Here is a 26,238-nt window from a genome sequence, read left to right as displayed (position 1 = left end):
CGAACAATCTTGATAGATGAATGGTATTATTTTATTACTATGTGTTTTGTAATTTATTTCTTCTTTGGTGGATTTGAAATGTTAATTCATTAAAGAAGAAGCGATTTGTGTAATTAAGACCTTAACCTTTTTTTTTTTCTCTGAATCAAACCCTAATAACATAAAGTATTACAAGGAGTTTTCTTGTTAGAACCCTAGGTTCATTTTTGGAGACAGAGACAAGAGAAAACTATTTTGACCGTAAACATAGAAAGTGAATAATAATTATTTTGACCGTGAACTTAGCATTATAATTAATAGTGAAAACTATTTTGACCCTAAAAAAATTATTTTGACCATGAACTTTTAGCATTATAATCAATAGTGAAAACTATTTTGACCCTAGAAAATTTATTTTGACCGTGAACATAGAAATTGAATAATAATTATTTTGACCGTGAACTCAGTATTATAAATGAAAGTGAAAACTAATTTGACCCTAGAAAAATTATTTTGACCGTGAACTCAGAAATTCAAGCAGAATTATTTTGACCATGAACTTTTAACATTGTAATCTATAGTGAAAACTATTTTGACCGTGAACATAGAAATTGAATAATAATTATTTTGACCGTGAACTTAGCATTATAAATGTAAGTGGTAGTTGTTTTCACATGAAGATCTTTAGCCTAGGGTAAAAGCTGTGAAAAAATTAGCTTGAAGCCTGACAGTCATGAGATCGAGCCCGGCCACATTTTTTTTGTATTTGGAAAGGAACTAGAAACAATAACAAGTAACTTGTAAATGGGATCCATGCCTGAAAAACTAGCACCTCGTTATTGAGAATCACTTGACGATCTTGTTGAATCCCTTTTCCAAGCTACCCCGCCAAAACACGGTTTTCTTCAACCTTACATGATGCTGAAACAACGACCTCATCTAGGATAGTGAGCAGCAATAAGAGAACAAAAAAAAAGAGCGATCACATCATGAAATATAAAAAATAAAACAAGCTCATAGCTGATAATAGAAATAGGATGCTCAAAAATGCAGCAAATTTAAGTAACATAAAGAATTAAGAGGTTGACTACTCTTGAAAGGATTCCAACTGACTACATTTCTCTCGGAACCGTTTCTCTCTAAAGCGGAGCGTCTCTGCGCTTTGGTGGCGCCGCCCCTTTTGTTCTTCATTGTTTCAGTCTGGGAAAACCCTCGCCGGATCCGGTGAGGGTTTCATCTTTTTCCCTTTCTATCTCAGTTGGTGGTGGTATGACCGGTACCTAAAGCCCTCAATCCCCAACATCTCACTCATTTCTCCTTCTTTATATCCCAATCCGATCAGAATCCTTAATCCCCAAATTCTTGACATGATCTATCCGATTCTGATATCTCAGTACCAAATCTGAAAACCGATTTCAGGTTCCATTGATTACCAAATCAGGTTTTTAATTCTTATCTAGTTTATTCCAAAACCTAGATATGTAACTTCCCTAAATTCAGAAATTTGAAATCAGACAACGAAATCCTTACCCTATTGATTCATAACCATCTATAAGTTGATAATCCTCCTATACTAACAAAACCATAACCGTTTAGTGGTGATGGATTCGGGTTTGGTGGTGTTTTTCGTGGTGGTGTGTCCTGTGATTCGGTGGTGGTGGGTGGTGGTGGGTGGTGGTGTGCAGAAATGAAGAAAAGGGACGTGTTTTAATGGGGATGGTGTGTTTGTGTCTTTACAAAGGATAATCAATCTACTACAACAATGGTGTGGTGGTGGTGGTTTGTTTGTGTAACTTAAGATATGGGGCAGTGGGTGGTTGCATTGACGGCGGTTCCCCTGTGGTGGTGGTGGTTCTCCGATGACGGCGGTTCTCCGGTGATGGCGGTGGTTCTCCGATGATGAAGACGGTTTTCTGGTGATGAAAACGGTTTTTACGGTAACGACGACGACTTTTCGGTGAAGACTACTGTGGTTATTTTAGTATTTGTATTAGTATTGTTATTTTGTCGACCTTTAGGGTTTTTTCATTCTCGACCTTTAGGGTCTTTTCATTCGCGACCTTTAGGGTCATTTTATTGAGTCGGTGTCTAGTCCTATTTCTTTCTCTTCATGAGGCATTTTGCATTTAAATGTATGTAACTCTCATGAAGTTTTCAGAAGAGAGAAATAAGAATTATATCCATGTAACATTGTGATTTAATCACTTATGAATGAAATTGGTTCGCATGGTTTCACAAAAAAAAAAAAAAGAATTAAGAGGTTGAGATGAGCAAAGAGTACACAATACCTCCTTTCATGGCTATAAACTGATTAGTAAAGAGTAGATCGGTATTTATCCCCCAACAACCTTCCTCTCTGCCTTGTCTATAAGCATTGACTCCTGCAAGTGATTTTAATACTATAAAACTTGTAGATCTAGAGAAATCTTATACAGATTCTATTAGATCTAAGCAAGTTGAAGTGTAAATAGACGTATATTTAACAAACCGAAGGTAGAGATCTATATTAAAAAAAAAAGTATGACGAAGATCTCTACCTTTACAAAGTATGAGATGACTTCCTTCTTCTTCTCTTGAATTACTTACTTGTATATAATGAAATGTAAGGTTTTTTAAGAAAAAAAAAATGTACTACTTACTTAAGTGCAAATGTACTGTTTTTTCAATTATTACTACTTACTTTTTGTTTTTTCTTTGTTGTTGTTGAATTATAATTGTTACTACTTACTGCCATCTTCAATTACATTTTCTACCGTGACTCTTAACCAACAAAAAAAACAATTCATTTTTCCACCTTAGGTACAAGACCCTTTAAGACTCATGGACCTTTATGAAGTTCATTTGTTCCTATCTTTACTTTATCAAATCCATGTTTAGGAGTAAATATAATTCTAGACCTCTCAATTCAAACTCCATAACATCATGTGTCTAACTACTACACCAATAAGTGATAAACAGTAAAAAAACAATATCTCGTTCTCTTGTTTGCACCGAAAAGTCAATAAGTCGTGGAAAATTTGAACTTTTGTCCAAAAATCAAATTCGTCAATTTTGCATTTTTACATCAACTAAAAGGTGTTCTCTTACTTTTGCTTCAATTAAATTGTCATTTTACCGTCCCCAATTTCAAGTGTAAGTTTTCTTTTACTTCTGCAATTTCGCCATCCTTCATGATGAATAATAAGCCAGTAGTTATCCTTATTTTGGTTTACGTAACTTTGTACCTTGATTTCAATGCTTCTTTGCACAAGTCTCAGGTGCATATAAATGGTTAATTTTCAATGGCCTTAACAACTTACCATTTCTTGGTGCTTACTCTCCAAATGGAATTGAAGTCAAGGAGAGAGAGAAGAAGAAGGAAGGAGATGGTTGGAGAAGAAGAAGTTAAAAAAAAAAAAATGGTGGTCGTCGGAAATTATGTCGACGGTGACATTTTCCGGCGATCTTATGTGGACGAGTGTGACGTGGAAATTGCTTGGTGAGGTGGACAAAGAGAAAGAAAATACATTTAATTTACGAAATTGCCATAAGGGTAGAATGGAGAAGCTTACAAAAATATGTTGGGTCCAAACAGGAAATTGGGGCCAAAACGAACTGCCGGACACAATTGGGGGTCAAAACGGCCAGTTGGTCACAAATCGGGGGCCAAAACGGAATTAACCCTATAATTTATGTAGTTTAAGTAAAGGGTATAACAGGACTTTCGTAAAAATTTACATTCCTATTCCTACACAAATCAAACAACAAGTTAGGAATCCATCGGGAATGAAATTCCTATTCCTGGCCAAACCAAACATTAAACCAAAATAATCTGATTCTCGAGAATCGCATTACGGGAATGTGATTCTCGGGAATGACATTTCATTCCCGCGCGCCAAACATGGCCTTATAACTTAATAAGTGATTTGTAATACCCATTGATTTGTTTGTCTTTTAACCTGAAATCCCCGTATCCCTATGACAATGTTGAAAAGTTGAAATGGTAAATAACCATAAACCTTTAACTAATGATAGCATGTCACTTTTTACTAAATTTGCCAATCTTTAGAAGACGAGATATCCCATGTTCCTAAAGATGTATAACTGAATTGGGCTGATTTACTAGAAATAAGAAGTTGTATAATTTCATTTTCATTAAGAAAACTCAGACACAATTAAGCTAAACAGGAAGTGTATTAACACTTAAGCAAGTACATAATGTTTTGATGGTAGCTAACTACAGACTAGAGTTATATAATAGCCCACAAGAAATGTCTTGAGTCCATATTACTCCAACAGCTGATCAGACCATGGAACTAAGATGAGAACACTTGCCTTGCAACCATGTCAACCGTTTGTCGTTTCTTAGGGAGATAAATATCTCCCTCAGGTTCGGAGTTTCGAACAGATCCAAAATGTTTAAGTAGAATCCTTCGTCAAGGTCTGGCATCTCATCCAATATTTTGACACATTCAGTTATAGAATATAGATTACCAGTTTGGGTAACTGCGCCTGCTCTCAACTTTGATGCCTTTGCCATCTCTAGCATCGCGTCTGCTATTCCATCATCAAACACATGGTATCTCTTTCGAGGACGTGAAGTTGATGGTGTCACAGGTTTAGGCTTGGTTTCACTCTCTATCTTGACATCAACCCCCCGTGATGAAGAATCATCTAGGACTTGTGTTGAAGGTGTTAAAGTGCAGCTCGGAGTTGCATTGTAAGCCAGAACTCGAGGTGTTTCGACCCCAGCCGTTTCTTTATCCAAGTCAATGTAGTGACTTGACTGGGCATATTTTCCAACCCCTCCTGTCTCAGAGAATATCTCGCATAGTTGGTCATAAATTGGGCAATCCTTGATTTTGGCTGTCTCACCAATCCCTGTCTCCTGATAGGCCTGAAATAAATAACTTCTCAAGGAACTTCAGTGCTGATCACAAACTTACAAGCAAGAGTTTTGTCCCTAATCAAGAGTGGAAGAGTCTTATTCTACCTAATATTGCTAGTCATTGACCATAACATTGATACTGATTATCCGTAGGTTACAAAATAGTACATGATAAGTGCAAACCAACAAACCAAGGGAAAACAGAATGAATTGTTTTGGGAAAGAGGCGAAAGTTAGTTTAGGTTCAAAAATTTTAACTAAATTCAATTAACATAGTATAGAATCTCAGGAAGTAGGAATTATACCTCGAAGTAATCATCCCAAACTTGATCTCCAGTCATTAGATTCATCACTACATTTCTTGATTCATCCCCACCAAAGCCATTTTGATCAAACTGTGACTTCACAGTATGATATCTATTCCTTAAAACATCCAAATGTTTCTTCAACTGTTTTTTGTTGAATTCCGCACCTGTTTGTCGATTGAAATCATCACATATAAGCTTCCAAGACCCCTTGTTAAAAACATTATTTACCCATTTCCCTTGTCGAACTTGCTCCAGAACTACGTCGACAAATATCTTATCAAGGGCTGTCGTCCATTTTGTTCTTGAACGATCTTGCTTGATCTGATGTTGATTAGGCTGATTATCCATCTATAATTGCAAGATATTTGTATAAAATTAACAAATTTTTATCATCGACTAGCTTTAAATGGCTCATGTTCAGCATGGGATATGCAGCTTACGTTTTATAATTGATCATATGAATCATTTCAGCCTAAACGGTTTCCAATCATCAAATAAGAAGAATCAGTTAAAGGAAGACTAAGCGGTACAAAAATACCATTGCTCAATTACAAGGGAAAAAATTACACAATTAGATTACATGTACTCCTTAAACGAAAACCAGCCATTTGTGATGATCGTTATCTCGGGTCAGTTTTTGATCCACAATATATAATAAAGGCTACGAATCCTTTCCAAACTCCTTGTAAGTAAGGGGTGTATTTTAGTTGTTGAGTTTAACTTATTATCTAGGGAAACTGGAGAATCTGTAATCAATATCATGACCCAAATATGCAACTTTTTGTATTGGATGAAAACTTTAAGCAGAAAAACTTAAGTTCTACAACATTATTTCAAATTGGTACAAGTAATAGCATTGGAACACAGAAAACTAGTTGAATCAAGTATCAAATATCATATTCATTCTTCAGAGATTTACTCCAATCTTCTCCCTTTTCCTCAATTAAACAACAACTATCAAAGTTCCCCCATTTCTACATATTCATTCAGAATTTTTAAGAAACAATTGATATATAGTTTACAGATAACTAAAGAATCAACTTTAGGGGATATAAAATTGAAAGTCGCGAAAGTAAATCATGGATAGAAACTGAAACATGTTTTACCGTGTTCCAATCAAAAATTCGCCTCGAAATGATGACAAGCTTCGATTGATGTCGTTAGTTTGCCTCGCATGAACTCATCTGAAGCGTTTTTGGGAGTGTAAACGGCGATCGTTGATTACGAATTGAGGAAGAAGACAGAAATCCCTAAAAACTCCCACTCAGAACGATGAGAGATAGAGAGTGAAAGAGAAACCCTAGAAAAAAGAGGGAAATAAAGAAGGCGCGGGAGTGAAGGTTTCACACTTTCACATGTTTAAATAAAGAAAATAACGCCTAACAAATTTCACACTCGACCGTTTATTCCACCGTTTTCTTTTGTTTCAGGTTTATGGAGATCATATTATTATGACTTCTCTAATCTCTAGTGGTAAGTATCTTGTAATTATGTTAAAAGTTAGTATTAAGTTAATCAAACAATCGACCAACATAAATCAGTCTTAAAAAAGATATTGACACTATTAATTAGCAATTGGGCACTACTAAAGATGTACTAATTCACCTGATAAAAAGTCTTAAAAGGGTAAATTACATTTGCCCTTTAACCAAGCTAATCTGATATCACTTCTAATAGATATGAATGTCTCTCTCCTAATTGGATCCTCCAACAAATCCAGAGCAGCTAAATATAGGTCTTGATCAACACCTCCAATCTCATTCAATAACTTCACACAGTTAGATATTGAGAATTCATCAACACTTTGTACCAGTTTTGTAATCATTGATCTCGAAGTCGATCCCATCTCTCTTATTCCTTCCGGAGCTGAATTCTCAAGTCTTGTTGTGCAACTCCTCTTTTTATTACCTGTCTTAGGTGGTTCAGCCGAAGAACGCTTGTTCTTTCGAGCTGGTACTTTACGTGACGAAGCTTCATCACGTGCAGATGGAGATGGTGTTGATGGATTCACAAACACATTTTCAGCTTCAGGACGTTCTAAGGAATAGTCTGTCTCGACTCCATCCTCAACTTTGTCCGACTCAGAGTTTTGACTTGATTGTGTATATATACCGCTTCTTGATTCTGAGAAAATCTGGCAGAGTTGTTTGTAGAGAAAACATCCCTTCTTTTTTATTGCTGCAACCTCCGGATTTCCCTGAAACCATGGTTTATAATTGTTTACGATCATATAAACCAAATATATTTCAAACTAGTGAAAGAGAAATATGCAAAATACCGATATGTGTTTTTCCCAGAGTTCATCATCCGCTACCACCATAGAGTTGGTCTCGTCCCAACTAAAACCGTCCTGGTCAAGAAGCGACTTCACATTATCGTACACCACCTTTAGCACATTACGGCGGTTAATAAGTTGCTTCATGTTGAAATTTAGACCTGTCTGTTTGTTGAATTCATTGTGGATGTATTTCCATGAAAAACTACTGTTTGTCTTTTTTCCTTGGACAGTCCGCTCAACCATCAAATCTGTAAATAGCTTATCGAGGGTTTCTGTCCACTTTGCCCTCGACTGATCTTGGTCGAGCTCGTCTTGATCATCTTCACCACCCGCCACCAAATCTGGGATTGTCTTGTATGACAACTCTTGACCATTAACTTCTGATTCTGAAAATACTGAGATTAGAAGTTTGAAATGCGGAGACCCCCTCTTTTTTATTGATTTAGCATCTGGATTTACCTATAAACTGATATATTAAGAAACTTGCGATGATAATAGCGAGGAACTAAGGGAACTAAGACATTAAGAAGAAACAAGACTAACCTTAATGTATTTTGCCCAGACATCTTCGTTAGCTAATACCATTTCTTGAGACTCATCCCATCTAAACTCACTTTGATCGAGAACAGTTTTTGTGATTGTGTATTGCTTCTTTAGAACATCAAAGCGGTTCTTCAGTTGTTTCTGACTAAACTTAAAACCAGTCTGTTTCTTCAAATCACGGATCACATCCATCCATGCTTCCTTACTAAAAACACCGTTAGATCTATTCCCCCTGGCAACTTGCTCTACTAGCAAATTGGCAAACATCTCAGTTAGCTCTTTTGTCCAGATAGCTCTTGACAAATCCTGACTAGCTCTGCTAGGTTGAGTGTCCATCTGAACAATCAAAATGTACAAAATGGTGTGGTAAGAAGGGGTGTAGTAAGAAAAAAGAAAAAAAAAGACTCGGCTTTCGTGGGGAACTGGATTTAGATTGAGAACCACAATATTCCATTACCCTAATTTCCTTCCCAATCCGAATACACCTCATGAATTAGACAACCAACATATCAATAGAAAGACTCAATTTTTGTTGCCCATTTTGCCTTGAAGTCTTCTTTTTGTTGCGCTGATACTCAATTTTTGAAAAGTGCCTTGAATATGAGTTGACCCGACCGACTTACTTATCCTACCCGTTTATGTTATGTTGCCCTAGTCTATGAAGGGTGACTATCAATGTATTCGTAGTTGTTCGATTATTCGATTTCAGAAAGAGATTGACTAATATCATCATGCCATTGTTCATTGTGGGGTAGGTTTACAAACAAACCATATAATCTATTGTGTTCAATCATGATGGTTTATTTCAACAATTGCTTTTCTAGTTTGCTAGTACTTCAATATAATAAGACACATTCAAAGTAGAGAGACAAAATCCCTAACCATGTATTGTATTAGATGGCAAATGAGTTATGCATAAACCTATTAAATACAAAATTCATGATCATATACTGCATCATGTTCTTTAAATTGAGGCATAAATAACGAATCAGTAATCATAATCTTGTTTAACAACACAAATCAATTAATCCCTAAATTACAAACAAATTGTAATTCAAGTTGAATTTAACGAAACAAAGAAGCAAATAAAACAGATACTGTAAGAGATAGAGAAAGAGAGAGACGAAGAAACCTTTTCCCTTGTTACGTTATTAATCAATGGCTTCCGTTGCTTCCTTTGAATTGCCACCCCAAAATTCACTCAGACATATTTGAAAATTGCAGTATTGGGCATTGGAAGTTGATGAGGGTGAATGACACACAAACAACCCTAACCCTAATCCCTAAAATATTTGGTTTTTTTTTTTTTCTTTCCCCAATTAAGCCATGCGATTTAGCGCCAAAATACATTAAAGCCGCCAATCTGTCTCTCTAATTTTGGTTGCCAGATCTAATGCCATCTATCGGGAGTTTTAAGTGTTAAAGACGCCCCCTCAAGGCAAGTTGTGGGAAAATAAGGAATCTTGAATCGGCGCCCTGCGCTCATCCAGATTTACTAGGGCCTAAGCGCCGCTCGATTTGCGTCAAGTCATTAAAGCCAGCCTCTATCGGAGTTGCAAATCTAAGAGATGAGAAGCGCTTAAAAGAGAAGGGAGTCTCCCATTTGGGAGCCTCTATTGAATTTGCTCTTACGATATTAAAGGATACTAGTAGGTAGTACCATCATTTGAAAATTATAGTTTTTCAGAATTCCTTCGGGCATGACCGTAACACAAAATCATAGTCATTTAATTTTTAGAGCACAGATCAATTACTTCCCACCACAAATATCAAATTTGTTATAGGTAGGGATGAAAATAAAGATAAAAAAAAATTCACCAGCAAGTATTTTGTTACATATATGTTTTTGTATTACACAGAAACTAATATCAGATCGGATAATTTACACAAGTTGACTAAGAAAGTACAAACACAATTAATGAACACAACAAAGAGATTAAAATTCACTCAGGTTCTGAAATAGCATATTAACTGTGGTTTGTATAATGTCATATTTTGTATATTAGTTGCTATGTATGATCAGGAAATATATGCATTGATTTATGATGACTTCTGGTCCATTCATCATGATAACTTGTATTACAATGCAGATATCGATGATGATCCAACGGTTAGCGAGCGATATCTGCTAGGGGTGAGTATCCTAATTGCTGCTCCATCTCCCATCTTAGTTTTGATGCAACCTCTTTGTGCTTAGGAAGGTACTCCTGCCTCACAAGAAAAAAAATAATGTTGGCAATGTAGGTGAGAGAATAGAGGTGTAAATCTGGCTGGGCTCGGACCAGGCCCACTAAAAAAGGATAACCCGTTATGTGGGTCGGGCTGGCTTGGCTTGTGGCATGCTTAGGCCTACCACCTACCTAAAGGCTGAAGCAGGGTGGCCCTGTTCATGCCCGAGGTTGGCTGATCTGGCCCTGTGGCCTACATCAGTTCTACCTGAGCCAACCTGCAGCCCTGGGCCGATCTTGCAACACCTCCAAAAGGACTCTCAACAAGGGAAGATGTCAAGCAATATTCATGAGCAGATGTCAAGGAACACTCTCAACATATTCAACAAAAGAAAAAAAAAAGGAACACTCTCAACAAGGAAAAACTCGTACCTCGAGCTTGCACATAAGTTCATGAGCAGTGTGGGCAGAAACTATAATGTGACGAGCATCGGGAGATACAAAACCTTCATCTACGGCTTTATCTATGAAGCTTAACAGCGAATTGTAGTATCCATCAACATTCAGCAGTCCTACCTACCTCATTATCATCACCACAAAAGAATAATTATTTTGAGAGAAGATTTCATGAAAAAGTAAGGTAATGGATAAAACATAACAATTTACCGGCTTATCGTGGATTCCTAACTGAGCCCAAGTAATGACTTCTAATAGCTCTTCTAGTGTACCATATCCACCTGCAATTTATGCAAAATTTCAAGTTTCATATTGACTTCATTTCATACTTATGCGCTAATAATACGAAAATCCTAGGTTCACATTTCACAAGATTTCAGTGTGACCTTGCCACATCATTCCGGCATAAAATTAGTCAAAAACTTTTGTGAACCTAACATTTTCGGTAAATAATACTACCTGGCAAGGCAATGAAAGCGTCAGCCTGGCGGGCCATTTCTGCTTTTCTTTGATGCATACCCGAAACTGCTTTCACCTCTCCTACTGTTTCTCCTGTTATCTATAACAATAACATAATTTATATAGTAAGTACAAAATTAGGTTTTCTAAACTAGACTAGGGACTAAATTATATAAAAGTAGGTAGAAATGTTATAACTACCTCTGGAGGCATGAGAGTCTTGGGAATTACTCTGCATTATTATAAAGAGAAAGAAGATTTGTTACGCATTATATATTTTGATTTAGAGAGAAAGATACACAAATCTTTGTAATACGTAGTTAGGATTTGTATTATAAAATTATTACAGAGAAAGCAATATGAAATTAAAAATGAATATGATATTACGAACCCTAATACGTGGCGACCACCGTCATGTACAGCTTGGGAGACAAGACCCATCAGACCAATACTTCCTCCTCCATAAACTAGGTCTATCTTTCTTTCCACCTGTTGTACAAAATTCAAGATTCATTGAACCAACCCAAACACCTTCTTGGAGACAAACAACACATAATATAAAGCTGTAATTCTTGACCTTGCAAAACTGTTACACGTGCGTGATTTTAGGTCTCTTTCACCCTAAAAGCTAACTCAAAAAGTGTGATGCTTTTCTCCCACTTACGATCTGACTGCCCGCTTCTTTCACAACAAATGTGTAGATTATTCCGTTTGAATTCTCCCGGAACTACCAAAATTTGTATCAGACTAGTGACTACTATAAATTTACCGGTTAAGTGGGTGTGGAAACGTAAACTAGTCTAGACCAGCAAAGTAATAAAAAGAAAAACACGTAAATTTAGATTCAACAAATCAATCAACAAAGTAAGGCTTAAGGTAACTTTATTCCGGTTGGACGGGTAGGGCACCTCTAATACTATGCTCTGCCATATTCCGGGCTGCAATTGAATCTCTCTGTATCATTGGGTCATTAATTAATTGAAGAACTACTGCATGTCTATACTAGCTATCAGTTTGAACAAATATTACTAAAATTTTTTCCCAAGAAACAATGAATCAAATCACTTCAAAAAGTTTCAAACATAAGACCCATCCATGATATATACAGAGAGATTCAACGGCGGCGCGAATAAACTACAGAGAGAGAGAGAGGGAGAGAGTACCAGTTGATTGCCAAGCTGAATTGCAGCAAGTTGGTAAGTAGGATTCTTTCCAGGACTGCTACCACAGAAGACACAAATACGTTTGAATCTGCTTGAAGAATATTGGTTTTGATTTTCCATAAGTAGAAAGTTTTCAAGTAGGATTCTTCCAATAAGTTTCTCCCAATTTGGTTGGTTAATATCAAATCAAAATAGCAAGACAAACACACAAACTAGCTAAAGAGAGAGAGAGAAGGAGAAAGGTGGGTTTAGGTTAGCGTGTCTAGAATTAATCTTGGTCCACAGAATTATTCATTCTTGTTCAAAATTTAAAACTTGGAATTCCAATTGAAAGGGAAAGAGCTAAGCTATTATATATGTACATGTAGATATATAGAGCCGATCAACTCTCTATGAATATAAAATGATTAAATGACTTCACTTTTTGTAATCTCAAATGTCCTAAACTACATAAGGGTTAAGGCAGATGAGAAACCCAAATGTCTATTGACGGAAGCAGAAGAAAACATTTCGTGTCGGTAGAAAGGTGAATAGAGAATGTGGGAGGAGATAAATGACAAATTACAAACTGTAGTTGACGACATTCTCTATCACGTTTGATTTCCCACACGCAAAAAAGAAGAGAAATAAAATAGTATTATCCGAAAATGTCCAACCAGGTAGAAACATATGTAGTCAAACTACTTTATCATGGGGAAAATGGGAATGAACCCTCACAACATACTCTTCGAGAAATTCTATCAATCCCTCCATTTGGTCTCTCCCCCAGTCCTCTGCCTAATGTAGCGACATATCACTTGAACGTGGAACAAATAGAGAGAAAATGGTGAGAGTATATCTTCAAGTGATATGTCGTCACATCAGACGGATGGCTGTTGGAGGGACCAAATGGAGGAATTGATGAAATTTTTGCCCTCCCTTAGGTTTCGGGTGTGAAAAGAGATCAAATGGTAAAATATGGTACAACACAGGTGTTCTTGCGAGTTGCACATGATTTACGTCAAATGCACATCATCAACTGACTCAACATATTTGGAAGATCTAGTACAATAATATTTTTCTTCGATACAGTGACATTCCTGGTCCGTAGAACAACTTATTTGAACGAGCACCGCATTTTGACAAGCATAAAGTAAATGAACAACGGGATTGTATACAATGTAGAGTGCTTAACACCAAATGCTTAATGCATCTAACAAAATGTGACATACAAAGGGGATATATGAGTCATGTGACAAGATTTTGCATCGATATTGTATACATTAAGAAATGAACACCTGATTGGATGCACTCTGACAATTTCAAAGAAGAAAAAACTACATTTTTGTTACTGCTATTTTCCTGATATAAATAGACATTTCAGTAAGGGGTTTTCACCTTCATCACTATTTTCTAATTCATCTTTTGGATTTGGTTTTCAAATAACAATTACAGTCAAATCATTAAACATCTGTTTGAAATATCATTAAATTTGATGATGACAAAGGCATACATCTCAAAAAGTCTTTTTTTTTGTTGAGAGAATATCTCAAAAACTTGAAAAATTCAAAAGTTTTTTTCTCGACTAGGATTTTTAACTTAATATCTTAGGGATATGTTACAAATCTTGAAACACATATAGGAAATAAAAATAAAGCACATATTAAAATCATCTTTAATTTTCATAGACTATGTGTAATTTTGTAGTAAAGCGATTAATTTTGAATCTAACTGTTTCAAAAGCCAAGTTGAAGAAGGTATTGCCCTTATTTTTAAGGGTTATTTCCCTAATAACCCCCAATTTTGTGATCAGCTTCCTGCCTAGCCCCCTTGTTTGTCAAAAATACTAAATGACCTTCTTTTTCAGATTCCGTTATAACACCGTTAACTAGTCATCACCTCTCTCTCATCCAACTCATCGCCACTCTCTGCCACCTCATCATCTTCACTGGCAACCTTCAAACATTAATTTTTTTTTTCGAACTCTCCTCTTTCTCTCTCTAAAGGAAAAAAAATTCTCTCACTTCTCTATCCCTCTCTAAAATTCCGGCGAAGGGGGTTCCCCTTCGGCGGTAAAACCAGACTCTTTAGAGAGAGAAAGAGGAGAGTTTAAAAAGAATATTTTTTTTAACGTTTGAAGGTTGCCGTGTCGGAAATTGTCCAGCCGACGACCTTCGCCGGTGAAGATGATGAGGTGGTGAGAAGATGAGGTGGCAGAGTGTGGCGATGAGGTGGCAGAGTGTGGCGATGAGTTGGATGAGAGAGAGGTAATGAATAGTTAACAGTGTTATAACGGAATCTGAAAAAAGAGGTCACCTGGATATTTTTGACAAAGTAGGGAGTTAGGCCGGAAACCGGTCACAAAGTTGGGGGCTATTAGGGAAATACCACTTTTATTAACTAGTTTCCAAAGGAAACTCTTAAATATACCATTTCTTTTGTTATTAATTAACTTTGCAACAAAAAAAAAAAAAAGTTTAATTTAATGATTTTGAATGTGATTTAAAATTTTCAAATTGATTTTCAAAGTTGATGATTGAAAAGAGTTTCAAAAGATTCGATTTTGATTGATTTCGGTATTGAAAATTGTTTTTAAAAGGTTGTTCTTCATTGATTTTTTAGAAATCGTATGAAATAAAATTTTAGGTTTTGAGAAGTTTCTAAATATACGGGGATAACAACTTTAGAAGTAAAAGAAAAAAACATTGGATCGCTTGCACAAAAAATAGAAGTTGCCAAAACTTTTGGCGGGACGCGTCTCGGTCTTCTGACTGATACCGTCTCGGACTCTCTGTCCGAGGAGGTTGCGTCTCGAGTTTTGAGGTCGCGTCTGGGACACGCCCCAGGGAAACTCGAGTGTGTCTCGGTAAGGACGACCGAGACGCTATGGGACTTCACCTGACATGTCTGGGATATTCAGGTTGCCCGAGCACGTCTCGGACTTGGTCCGAGACGTCTGGAAGCTCCCACCAGACGTCTAGTTTTTTTTTTTTTGATGCGATACCAGACGTCTAGTTAGACATCAACTTCTTTAATTTTGTATTTGGGTGGCTTCAATTCTTACGCATAATGAGATTACACAATCACTGTTCAAACTTATAGGAATGAGAAAGTTAGAGCGGGTATCTACTTTTCTAGAAAAACAAAATCTGAATATAAAATTTAATAAAAAGAAAATGTCCCTTTTAAGTTTAATTAGTATAAAAGATTCCTACAAGTTGTGATATATTTACAAAAAGTTAATACAAGCTGATATTTAGGCTTTAAGAAAATGGGGTTTATGTTATTGCTCACCCCATTGATTGCCCCAGATCACCATAACTTTTTTCTAAATTTCCATGAAAATTTTATTCACTTTATGTGCACATTGATTAATCTAGAGGCTTTTAAGATTCAAACACCAAAATGGAAACTTCGCCGACATTGAAGTGGTGTTTTTTGAATATGACTCATTCTTATTTGAATTGTTTAATTAAAAAAAGATCTCAAATCTAAAATCACTGCGTAAGACATTTGAACGATTAAATATCCTCGTTTCAGTCGATTTCAAATTAGTCATTTAAACGAGTCAGCCATCATAAATAAGACGAAATCAAGCATTTCAAGAAACTCCACAAGAGAAAACAAGAAATCTGTTGGCAGTGTGACTTGAGGATGGTGGTTAGGGAATAAAGATTTGAAAATGGAAAAGCTATGTAAGAAGAATAGTTAGAAGCCTCATATGTGGGAAAGTAACTAAATTAACTACCACCATCTATTTCTTTCTTTTCTTTTAACTTTACAATATAGCGACCCTCGGCACGTACTACTACCTTTTTTGCTTTGAAGTGTGAACAGGAGACCAGTCAGCCAACTCATTAAGAATCAAATGGCCAACAACCAACTTTATGCTTTTTAAGTCGGTATCTTCGGCCCATTTACATGTATTCATCTTATAATTTATCGAATTTTTGGTATCCTAGACCTTTCAAAGTTCTTTATTGCTTTAAAACATAACTTAAATTATAAATTGATCGCCATAAATTTTAAGATTTAAGACTAGTACTATTTGATGTATTTTGAACTTTATGTACTCTTTGGAACATGCTAGGAGGCCTTAAAAAATGTCACTTTATCTATATGAATGGGAAACGTATGAAATTACCTTACAATATTGGTATATTTTCCAAGAACAAAGGAATATTCTATGATTTTTTTTCAACCTAACTAGTCGTAGCACTCTCAAAAAAAAAAGTAGTCATAGCACGTGTGTGTGACCACAAGTACTTACAAAGCGAAGGCGGGGAGAAAGAGATAAATGATTGGGTTTGAAAAGATACAGCTAAGAAAACTGTAATTTGGTTTCCAATAATTGGGGTTTTAATGAGGAAGAAGAACCTTATCTTGTAAGCTACGGTGACAGCGATGAGATATCACGATCAAAAGCGCTAAAGACTAATTGGTATTAATGTTATATAGGCCCATGAATATTTAGTTCTCCCTAAGGTACATCAACGTACGAAATTGTACTTGTACGATTACTGTTAGTAATGAAAGAAAAACTATTGATTTTATTTCGTTAAACTGAATATTGTTCGAAAAAACAGTCAAAAGTACTAGAATGGTTGAATAACCGCTGCTTTAATTTACTTAGATCCAGTCAGTCTTTATGTAGTTTGAACTTAATGGGTTTAATTTGAACTTGGAGAAAAGATGGCAATCAAGAAAATTAGGGCATTCAGACTAACCATCACTGAGCAACCATGACTTGGTTGACACCCTAATTGAGCAACCACCTTCACAGTCATAAATTCACCCTTTAGATAACCAGACAGTCAAAATTTCAGGGGATGGGAGAATATTACAAACTAAGCAGCTCATAGGCCTTAATTACTAGAATACACGCGGGGAGTTCAAACAACATTCATTATGTTAAAAGGCGTCGGTTAAACCACCTATTTAGTTGTGACCAGTGAGCAGTAAGTGTTATCAGTGATTCTGCTGCTGCTTCATTTCTAGGAAGGTATTGGAGCCTAGTAGCATTCTGAGCAAGTGAACGAGAGGAGCAGTTACGTGACTGTGACATTGGTATGACATGCTTGTAAAGTCGTGGCGACTATATCCAGCACTCTGCGATTGTAGACTGTAAGTGTAAAATGTTCTCTGTTCATTATTCCTCGTTTTGTTGTCGATTCATGACTGCTACGAGCTACAGGATGAGTCTATCTCTTGGGATTTAGGTCCTAAGACGGAAGTACGGTCACTGGGGATTGGCGCAAATGATGTGAAGCCCCAGATTAGTGAGTTCTAAGGTACATCAAGGTACGACATTGTACTTGTAATGTTAAAATCCGGACAAGAAGTTGTATATTGTTGTTCATCTGGTTATCATTCGATAAGTCGAATTCTCTCTGTCTTGGCTTGATTTGGACAGAGTTTCCTTTCTCTAACTTATAGAGAGATAAACTAATAAAGAATAATGATTAATCAATATTCCTTCTTTCGGGCTAACCGAGATAGGTGTTTAATGTAGTCGAGGCAAGAATAAATTCTCTTTCCTTAAGACATTTTACACCCCCGTAACAGTACCAAACGTTAGGGTGAATGCCTTCGGGATACAACGACTAACCTTTCAGAATTTTAAGATGGTACTTCTTTATTCTGAAAGCGGACGAACCTTTGTCAGTATTATGAGCTCTTTGACTAATGCGGACGATCTTCTAGATGCTTCGGAAATTCAAATTTCACTCGAGACTTCTTTCTTCCTTTTCCAGATATTCTAGTCTAACCAGAACCTCTAGAAAATACTTCTTTAATTAGATATTCTAGGCTAACCAGAACCTCTAATTGTTAGAAGGGAAGAGAAGAAGAGAAGAGAATGAATTGAATTGATTGCTCTAGGCGACATATGATTTTACTCAAAACTTCTTTCTTCCTTTTCTAGATATTCTAGTCTAACCAGAACTTCTAGAAGTACTCCCTTAATTAGATATTCTAGGCAAACCAGAACTTCTAATAGTTAGGAGAGAAGAGAAGAAGAGAAGATAATGAATTGATGAAAAATGAAGTGGGTTTGGTTGGTTTATATAGGAGTTGAATGGGTGCATAGTGTCTATTGGGTTAAAAGATGTATCCATTCGAAAGGAGGGACTAAACAGAAAGAATAACTGAATATTGGAGTCGGTTGGACCCTGGGACGTCGGATCTGGCTAGAAAACTCGGGTGGAACGCCCACCGTTAGATCAGTCCCGAAATGTGCCCACAGATTTGGATGCGCGTGGTATTCGCTCAAACGACCCCTGATCTAACTTGTCCCGTTTGACGTTTCAGACCCTGACTTAACCGTTTTTTCACCCAAACTTCAAACTCGAATTTCTCATTCATCCGGAATCGGATTCGAGTAATTCTTGGCTCTAAATTTAAGAGCTCGACGAGACGAACGCAATGGCGCGTTCGGTTTCTGAGTTTGATGAGTCGGGTCGAGCCAAAATTGGCTCCGATTCCAACATATATTTAGTGGTCTTTTTATTATTTTATTTTATGCTAGCTGAGGCTCCGATTTGCATTTGGATTTTAGACCCAATCAATCTAGTTATGTACTCCTCGAATTATAGCTATTTAGTTTCAATTCATTATATCGAACCTAATCTGATTTTTTTTATTAAATGAAAAATGTGATATCTTCACTTTGCTTTACATGACATTCCAACTAGGTTGACACCTCATGAAACATCTATCATTAGATATCATCACCTGATATTATTAACCATGACTTGGGCAAAAGAAGCATGTAGCAGCAGCACCCAAACAAGAAAATTAGGTCATTCTGATCAACCATTAGTTAGCTAACCATGACTTGATCATTCTAACAACTTCTCTGCTTCATGTGATGGACAGGGTGATTATCATCTCAGGAGACGACAATATTATCGGGAGGGAATCAGTGAAAAAAGAGCTTCATGGTAAAAAACTGTTGCATTTCATCAGCCAAGGAGTTTCAGCAGGGTGACTTCGACTTGAATTTACTTCAAATCAACATAGCACCTCCAAGACTAAGATTTATGGTTTGGACTGCCATTCCTTAACTTCCCAGTTCCCACACTTGATATAATATATCCAACAACCACATACGTATATTAGATAGATCAACTTTAGCTAGAAAACTCGCAGCTCTCTGAAAGCATGGCAATGCATTTTAAACATAATATAGCATAAATTGAAAGTCTGAAACGATATTTAGAGTAACTAATTTGGCATTATTACGACTGCTGGAGGTCCTTGTAGAATGCTCAAGGCTCTAGGCTGAGCAGCAGGAGCAACTTTTAATTTGTTATGAGCGGTGAGCCCAAACGATTGATTCAATAAGTTCTTGCCAATAACCACCGCCATTGATTAGAAACAAAACCTAAAGAGATTACAACTGCAGCAACCTCTAGAGAACTCATATTCGCTTAAATAACTTAGAGACGACCTGTAATCTTCACCAGCAGAGTGATTAGTGATAAATAACTAAATAATCTGTATTCATAAAAACAGAAATCACATTAGTATAGCTGATCTATATGACATTCAAATCTATGTGTGGGCCTAGCTCTACTGCTCTAGTACCATGGTAAGTTTTCCTTTATGACTTTTTCATTCTCAACTGATAACTTTTCGATTCCTGGTGGGCTTAAAGTAATTTTTGGGACCATGACATTCAGCGGATTTTCAGCTATTAGATGGGCTGAGCCCAATTATTGAGCCTAATATGTGAGCCCAATGACCGAGCCCAATCCGTCCATCCCTCCGGCAAGTAACTTCGTTAAGCCAAATTTTTATACGAACTCCTCAAACTTCTAAGTCAAAATCCCCACAGCCACGGGCTTTAGAATCCGTTAGCCAAGTTTTTAGGGGTCTGGGCCTTAGCAAATTTTGTGCAAGTGAGTACTTCTGATGTGGGTCACCAAGATTGGTACTTACCAAACTTCGGGTCACGTTGTGGCTCACAATCCATGAGATATATCATTAGATGGATCGTGGCTGAGTCCTCAATTGTACAAGAAAATCGGTCCAACAAACGTTCTTCATGGTTTTTTCAAACCTATGACAAATATCACAAAACTTGTTGGAGCTAAGCTCTCAAATTTGTACAAGAAAATCGATACAAGAGACCTTATTCATGGTTTATTTCGAAACTTGGTGCTACTCAACGATATTTTCCTACGTTAATGGTTTTCTCCCTTTCTTTCTTTTTTTGAAACTTTATTTTCTCCCTTTCTTTGATGTGGTGTTAATACAGTCACGCCTACCTAATGTAGATATTGAAAAGCCATGGCCCATGGTGTCCGTTGATGAAACTACCTCACTAGGGTCCACATGGTGTTTTCTTCGTAGGACGGGCAAACCCAAACTCTTTCTTTAGTTGACTTACCAAGCCCTAGGTAATCTATGAAGAATCAGCCAAGTTCGGGAGTTTCAGTAGTAGAGTAAGGTACGGTAAAAACTTATATTGACGAACTCGGTCAAATGCAATTTGTGGCAAGGATGGCGCTTGTTTAAGAGGACAAACTAGTGATAGAAAGTAACACCTTCTTGTCTTCCATTTTGGCCTAGATTTGAGAAGTGAGTGGTCCCTTGCATTCACAAAATGTTTTTGGCACTAAAGATTTGTCCTGCAAACTTGCATATCTAAAATCTTTAGAGATTTTTTTGATGAGTCCTTTTTAAGTCTTATTCCATGTTCAACTTTATCTGTTTGAAAGTCTTTGTCTTAATTAAAACTGAAGTCCCTACTAATACTAAAGTCTAAAACTTGTCTCTCATGTCTTGAGTACAGCTACCAACAAGTTGCAACTACACCATGAAGTCATAGAAGATAGAAAAATTAGTCCATTGGAATGAAGGAGGTACCATACATAATAAGAAAACAAAGAAAGCAAGTACATGTGATTTTGTTACAAATAGGAAATCATGATGCTACTATTGGCCCTACATTTCAACAATGATAAAGGATAAATAGAAATATAGTAATAGATGCATGTATATACTCGAAAATGGCATGACTTTTCTAATTTTGTTGGTTTTCTTGTCCAACTTGATGGATTCTTAACTAGTTTTCTTCTTAGATGATCTTAAATTGGAATCATATTTTAGTCAATTAGCACATTATATATAAGTTACAAAACAACATCATTAAATTAGGATGCTCTCTTTTTAATGCATATAAGCAATCCTTAAAATGCATTTATTTAATAAATAATAATAATATTCAGGCCCATCTAAAGTTTTAACCCAAAGCTTTCGAATTTCTCTTGGGTAATCTTGTCAAAGCGGTCTATCATCTCTGGTGTTAAATAATTGACATAGTCTCCTATTTCGCCCCGTCGAAAAAATGTATTGTTTTGTTCTCCGGTCTCCCATTTTCCATTCTTATTCACCTCTAAACTACTCATATTCTCAAAACTACACAACTTTATAATTTGATCAACTTCTCCACCTGTTTTTGCTTCCTCCTCTGAGAATGGGTAACCCAAGAACTCAGCCAACTTAAGTAAATGAAGTTTGGGTTCTTTTCTCATTTCCTCATACTTGAGAAAACAAACTTTTTCAGGCATCTCCAAACTCAACTTCCAATACTCCAAAACATGATCCCAAAAGGACCCATAAACAATAGCACCCCTACAAAACCTGTCAAAGTCTTCTTCAAGTGAAGTAGGTGGTAAGCTCTTGGATCTCATTTTGTTAGTGAAATGCCAAAATGAAATGAATGTGTCCTTTGGGTCTCTACATAAATAAACTATCTTACATTTTGTGTCCTTGACGGATTCAGGAAGCACCGAATATGGCATATGTGTGGCCAGAAGCCTCATGCTGCTCGAGCGTGACCCATTTGTAAGTTCGCCAGACTCGTCACCTTTTAGAACACCGTCAGGGCCGACTGTTCGCTCCAAATACGGTATAAGGTTGTGCGAGTTGTTTGTGAGAAGAAGTTGTTTGGTACTACTACCATGATTATCATGCACCCGATTTACAACCGCGAAAGTCAATGCCTTCAACCAAGTTGTGCCAGATTTTGGAGTTGTAACAAGAATTAGATCATTGTCCATAGCTTTGAAGTGCCTTTGACAATTGAGAACCCCCATTAGTTGTGAAGGTGAGTACCAAAAGCCTTGATATTGATAAATTTCATCCAAAATCCAACCTTTTTCTTTTGGTAAGGAAGGAAATAAGTCTTTGCTGATGATTTCTTTCTCTTCCCTCAAATATTCAAGCTCCTCAAGAGGAACATGATCATTAGTAATTTCTGCCATTGTTAACTAAAAAAGATTATGAGCAAGAAAAAAAATTCCTCAAGGATTCTTTGTTTCGATGGTGCTTAGTTCAATCGAGTAATGAGAATGTTCATGGTTAGCAGAATATATAGGAAGGGGAGTAGTTAACATATACCCAAATAAAGGAGAAATGAGTATAAAAGATAAAGAAACAAAATAACAAAGACTATTTTTTTGCAAACTAATAAACATCGAAGTTATTAATAGTAATTTCATAGTTCGGTGCAGGTACGATAACTATCTCTTATTCAATGGTTGTCAAATTTCTTTGAAACCCTCTATTTTTTGCTAGTTGCTTTTATTAGTGTTTTTGGATGCTGTAAGAAGGTTGTCACAATTTTAATAACAGAGACAATTATTGCATCTTATGATAGTTAGTAATACAAGTTCGATGAAATATGTTAGATTTCATACTTGGAGAAGTCTAAGGGAGGATTATCGTCATAAAATACAAACACCAAATTGATCAAAACAATGAAACCTCAATGAAACCTGATAGGTAGTATATAAATCGAAGATATAAAAGAATGTTAATTTGTATTAAATTATAATTCCAATTGAGGAGAATCATTTCTATCAACTCTTTCACTTCAACTAAAGAAACAAAAGAAGCATTTTACAAACTCTTTGAAAATTTTGCCTATGTTTAATTGAGACTATCTATCTACTCTTAATCGCCTTTCTTCTTCGTTCATAATGAATTCAATTGGGATGTTAGATCTATGAAATCAGATTCTTTACATGGAATTGTGAGACCCCCCATTGGGTGATCGAATCCATACTCTTCTTCAGCATAACTTAGTAAGTCTTGGAATGAAGGATGGTTCAAGTAAGATACTGGAATCATAAACCTCTTCTTTTCGGTCTCACCAACATAAACAGCACAGTAACCTTTTGGTGCTAAAGAATGCTTAAGAAACTTGTTGGATTGAAGAACCATTGAACGTAAACGGATACCCATTTTGGAGTAAAAAGAATGATAAAACGATATCGATATCTCTTACTAAAGCCTTAAGGTTGTCAAATATTTTAGAAGATGCAGATGAACAAGACTTGGGGATGGATGATATGAAGACTTAAGTTTACATTTATAGAGTTTGAGAGAGTGTTAGGTGCTCTATCATTTTCAAAAGGACTTTTTGTATAGAAAAAAAGCCGCATTTCGGTTCATTAAGGGTCCTATTTCATCAATCTTCACATGGCTTTGCTCATGCTATTTAACATAAATCTCTCTCTCTCTCTCTCAATTATTCATCACAACTTGTGACTATGATGTCATTATCTCACAGAAAGAAGAGTAGAATACTGAACCGTCAGGACTACGGCAAGGATGGTGGACTACGAATAGAATAAACAAAGAAAACGTTGCAACAGAACGATAAATGAATGTATCTGTTCAAAATGACATGATTAGTTATAAATCTATTTCGGTAGACCGACATAAATAAACATTTGGGACCTCAGTCTAGTTGGTAGTCTGTTAACAACCGATCAATTTGATCGCAAACTAATGCAGGTAGATATGGAGTTCTTGTAGTAACATGAATCAAATGTGATCACATGGTCTTTCCTTCTCATTAAGAGACTAATGAAGGTGGCCCTTGAGGTCTTTGTAAGCATATCTTCCACTTGAGTGGTTAACAACAACCCTTATCTCAAACATCTTTTATGATCAAGGTCCCTACTTCATTTTGTGGTCAAGCTCTCTTCTTAATGGATATTGAACAATGACCCCTCTCTCTCTCTCTCTCTCTCTCTCTCTCTCTCTCTCTCTCTCTTTCATCTTAGCTTTTGATTATTTGGTAGAATACCCTTTCATTCCATGTAAAACACATTATATTCTCTCTGTTTTGGAAAAGTCGGTTAGGTAAATGAAACTAAACCATTTTCTTTATGTGCTCAAGATAGTCCATATTAGGAATTGGTGAGGCCTCCCCATTTCAAGGTTTAATCATGAATTGTCTTTCCAGTGCAAGAGATTAAATTCCTTGGTGAAACTCAACCCAAGTTCTAATTTACTATGACATCACAAAACAGATTGTAATTCAAAAACAGAGTACATTATCAAGAAACAGAGAAAGCTTCGAAAGTACGTATAGGAATTTAAGATAACTGATCAAGATTGTAAAATATAGATGATTGAATAAAATTTTGTATTTATTGATATTGTCAACTCTTCTCATTCAATTTAAGAAGAAATAATTACGTTACATGGGTTAGAAATTAAACCACCCTATTCTAAAACCTTGACTATTGTTAATTGTTTCTTTTTTTTGTTCTTCCTTCTATACTATGAAGAACTTAACCGCGAAGTAAGATTTAAAAAAGTAGCTTCTTTGCATGGAATTGTGAGACTTCCCATTGGATGATCGAACCCAAACTCTTCTTCGGCACAACTTAGTAAGTCTTGAAATGAAGGATGGTTCAAGAAAGATACTGGAACGACGAATCTCTTCTTTTCGATCTCTCCAACATAAACAGCGCAATGACCTTTTGGAACATCTACAATAGATGATGAAGGTAATTGGCCCCTAGATTGTAGTTTGAGTATATGTTTGGATTGAAGAACCATTGAAAGTAGTCTAATACCCATTTGAAATGAAAAGAATGTTAATTAAGGAAATAAAGGATCTAAAAATTGTCTTGATAAGTGCTTGAGAATATTGAGGAGAAAACTTGGGGTGTGGATGAAGAATAGGTTTCAAGTGTTTATGTATATATATAGATTTTGAGGGAATACTTTCAGTTTGTTTACCAATCATATTTTCAAAAAGGAACCAGTAATTAAGCAAGTTCATGGACCCACATCTTCATTGATCACATGGCTTTGATCATCCAATCTCTCTCTCTCTCCCTCTCTCACTGCAACACAGCTGTGTTTGTGATGTCATTAACTTCTTAGAAACTAATTTTTACAGAATCACAGGAAGGATGACATGAGCTATGGGCCTACATCTAAAAATAGAAAGACAAAGAGACTTTAATAGTATATGTACCTTCTCAACTTGGCATGCTAATTTACCTCATTTATATGCAATCCATTAAGGTGTGTTGACATAATTTAACATTCCAACCAGCCCTTGTTTACTCAATTGTATGCAGTCCTTACATGAACTTTTTTACATAACATTTTATCCTCAAACAAATAACTAATAGATGGATATCATATCTATAATAGTCTCACATCGGTTGGGTGAGGCGTACAAAGCCCAGGTTGTACGTGCGAGCTCAAACTTAGTAAGTGTCGAGGCCTTTTGGGTGAGCTGCTCGTGAAGCCTTCATTAGGAGCAAAACCCCGTACTCCTAAGGGTTTGGACGTGAGTGTCTACAAAGAGACCGTATTTTTGGGAGTTAGACAGTTGAACACGAGTCTCTCTTGTGAGGGGTTGCTATTGCTGAAAGTGCCTTGAATGAATATGGGTCGATGTTAAACTCGGTTTATGACCCGATTCTCCGATCCAAAATTTTGGCTCGACCTTTTACTTTTATTTTTCTTACTCTTATAAAGGGTTGTTAGCAATGTTAAGGGAGGCATCCTATTAGGATCCAACGGATCCTCCAAGGCCCGGCTATACTCGGCCACCCGAGTACCCGGTTGATTTAGTCATAGATAGTTATATAGTTAAGATTTAGTTTAGATCTTATAATTCAAATTTCAAATACTTGTATTCATCTATATATACTGTAATCATTTAACCAAATAATATAAGAGAAATCAGATTCAAATCTCTCTCTAACTCTATCTC

At 36.2% G+C, this 26,238-nt stretch overlaps 4 protein-coding genes, 1 long non-coding RNA gene and 1 pseudogene across 8 annotated transcripts in view; all 6 read right to left on the bottom strand.

Moving 5' to 3' along the window:
- Positions 1 to 2,643: 2,643 nt before the first annotated feature.
- The window catches only part of LOC147533632 (uncharacterized), a 50,487-nt gene continuing 26,892 nt past the window's right edge, over positions 2,644 to 26,238 (bottom strand). The window contains exon 6 of one of the 2 annotated variants that reach the window (XR_015227568.1): positions 2,644 to 2,728. This is a non-coding gene — a long non-coding RNA (uncharacterized LOC147533632). The remainder of the gene's footprint in view (positions 2,729 to 26,238) is intronic. The other variant, XR_015227572.1, reaches the window with a different exon arrangement.
- LOC147533639 (L10-interacting MYB domain-containing protein-like) lies at positions 4,077 to 6,616 on the bottom strand. Its single transcript, XM_086649057.1, has 3 exons — positions 6,261 to 6,616; positions 5,152 to 5,502; positions 4,077 to 4,855 (listed from the first exon to the last, which is right to left on the bottom strand). Exons 2-3 carry the CDS (start codon positions 5,500 to 5,502, stop codon positions 4,262 to 4,264), a joined length of 945 nt encoding a protein of 314 aa, XP_086505183.1. The 5' UTR covers positions 6,261 to 6,616; the 3' UTR covers positions 4,077 to 4,261.
- On the bottom strand, positions 6,688 to 9,587 carry LOC147533638 (L10-interacting MYB domain-containing protein-like). The gene is made up of 4 exons (XM_086649056.1): positions 9,108 to 9,587; positions 7,976 to 8,311; positions 7,433 to 7,891; positions 6,688 to 7,351 (listed from the first exon to the last, which is right to left on the bottom strand). Exons 2-4 carry the CDS (start codon positions 8,309 to 8,311, stop codon positions 6,773 to 6,775), a joined length of 1,374 nt encoding a protein of 457 aa, XP_086505182.1. The 5' UTR covers positions 9,108 to 9,587; the 3' UTR covers positions 6,688 to 6,772.
- Positions 9,792 to 12,663, bottom strand: LOC147533637 (cytokinin riboside 5'-monophosphate phosphoribohydrolase LOG1-like). 2 transcript variants are annotated; one of them, XM_086647089.1, is made up of 7 exons: positions 12,222 to 12,663; positions 11,450 to 11,547; positions 11,260 to 11,290; positions 11,059 to 11,158; positions 10,810 to 10,880; positions 10,576 to 10,719; positions 9,792 to 10,182 (listed from the first exon to the last, which is right to left on the bottom strand). In XM_086647089.1, exons 1-7 carry the CDS (start codon positions 12,339 to 12,341, stop codon positions 10,087 to 10,089), a joined length of 660 nt encoding a protein of 219 aa, XP_086503215.1. In that variant the 5' UTR covers positions 12,342 to 12,663; the 3' UTR covers positions 9,792 to 10,086. The 2 variants fall into 2 exon arrangements, with proteins under 2 accessions (XP_086503215.1, XP_086503216.1); XM_086647090.1 differs by lacking the exon at positions 12,222 to 12,663 and adding an exon at positions 11,636 to 11,785.
- Positions 21,267 to 23,013, bottom strand: LOC147533636 (cytosolic sulfotransferase 5 pseudogene; annotated as a pseudogene). Its single transcript, XR_015227723.1, has one exon. The product of XR_015227723.1 is annotated as a cytosolic sulfotransferase 5 pseudogene (transcript).
- On the bottom strand, positions 23,013 to 23,453 carry LOC147533635 (auxin-responsive protein SAUR21-like). Its single transcript, XM_086648297.1, has one exon. The coding sequence runs from the start codon at positions 23,451 to 23,453 to the stop codon at positions 23,184 to 23,186; it is 270 nt and encodes an 89-aa protein (XP_086504423.1). The 3' UTR covers positions 23,013 to 23,183.

This window comes from Eschscholzia californica, unplaced genomic scaffold (genome assembly GCF_041429995.1).
Source record: "Eschscholzia californica isolate CP2 unplaced genomic scaffold, dmEscCali1.0.p SCAF_6, whole genome shotgun sequence".
NCBI classification, from domain to species: Eukaryota; Viridiplantae; Streptophyta; class Magnoliopsida; order Ranunculales; family Papaveraceae; genus Eschscholzia; species Eschscholzia californica.
The sequence above is the reverse complement of the archived record's forward strand: the minus strand, read 5'-3'. Positions and strand labels throughout refer to the sequence as shown.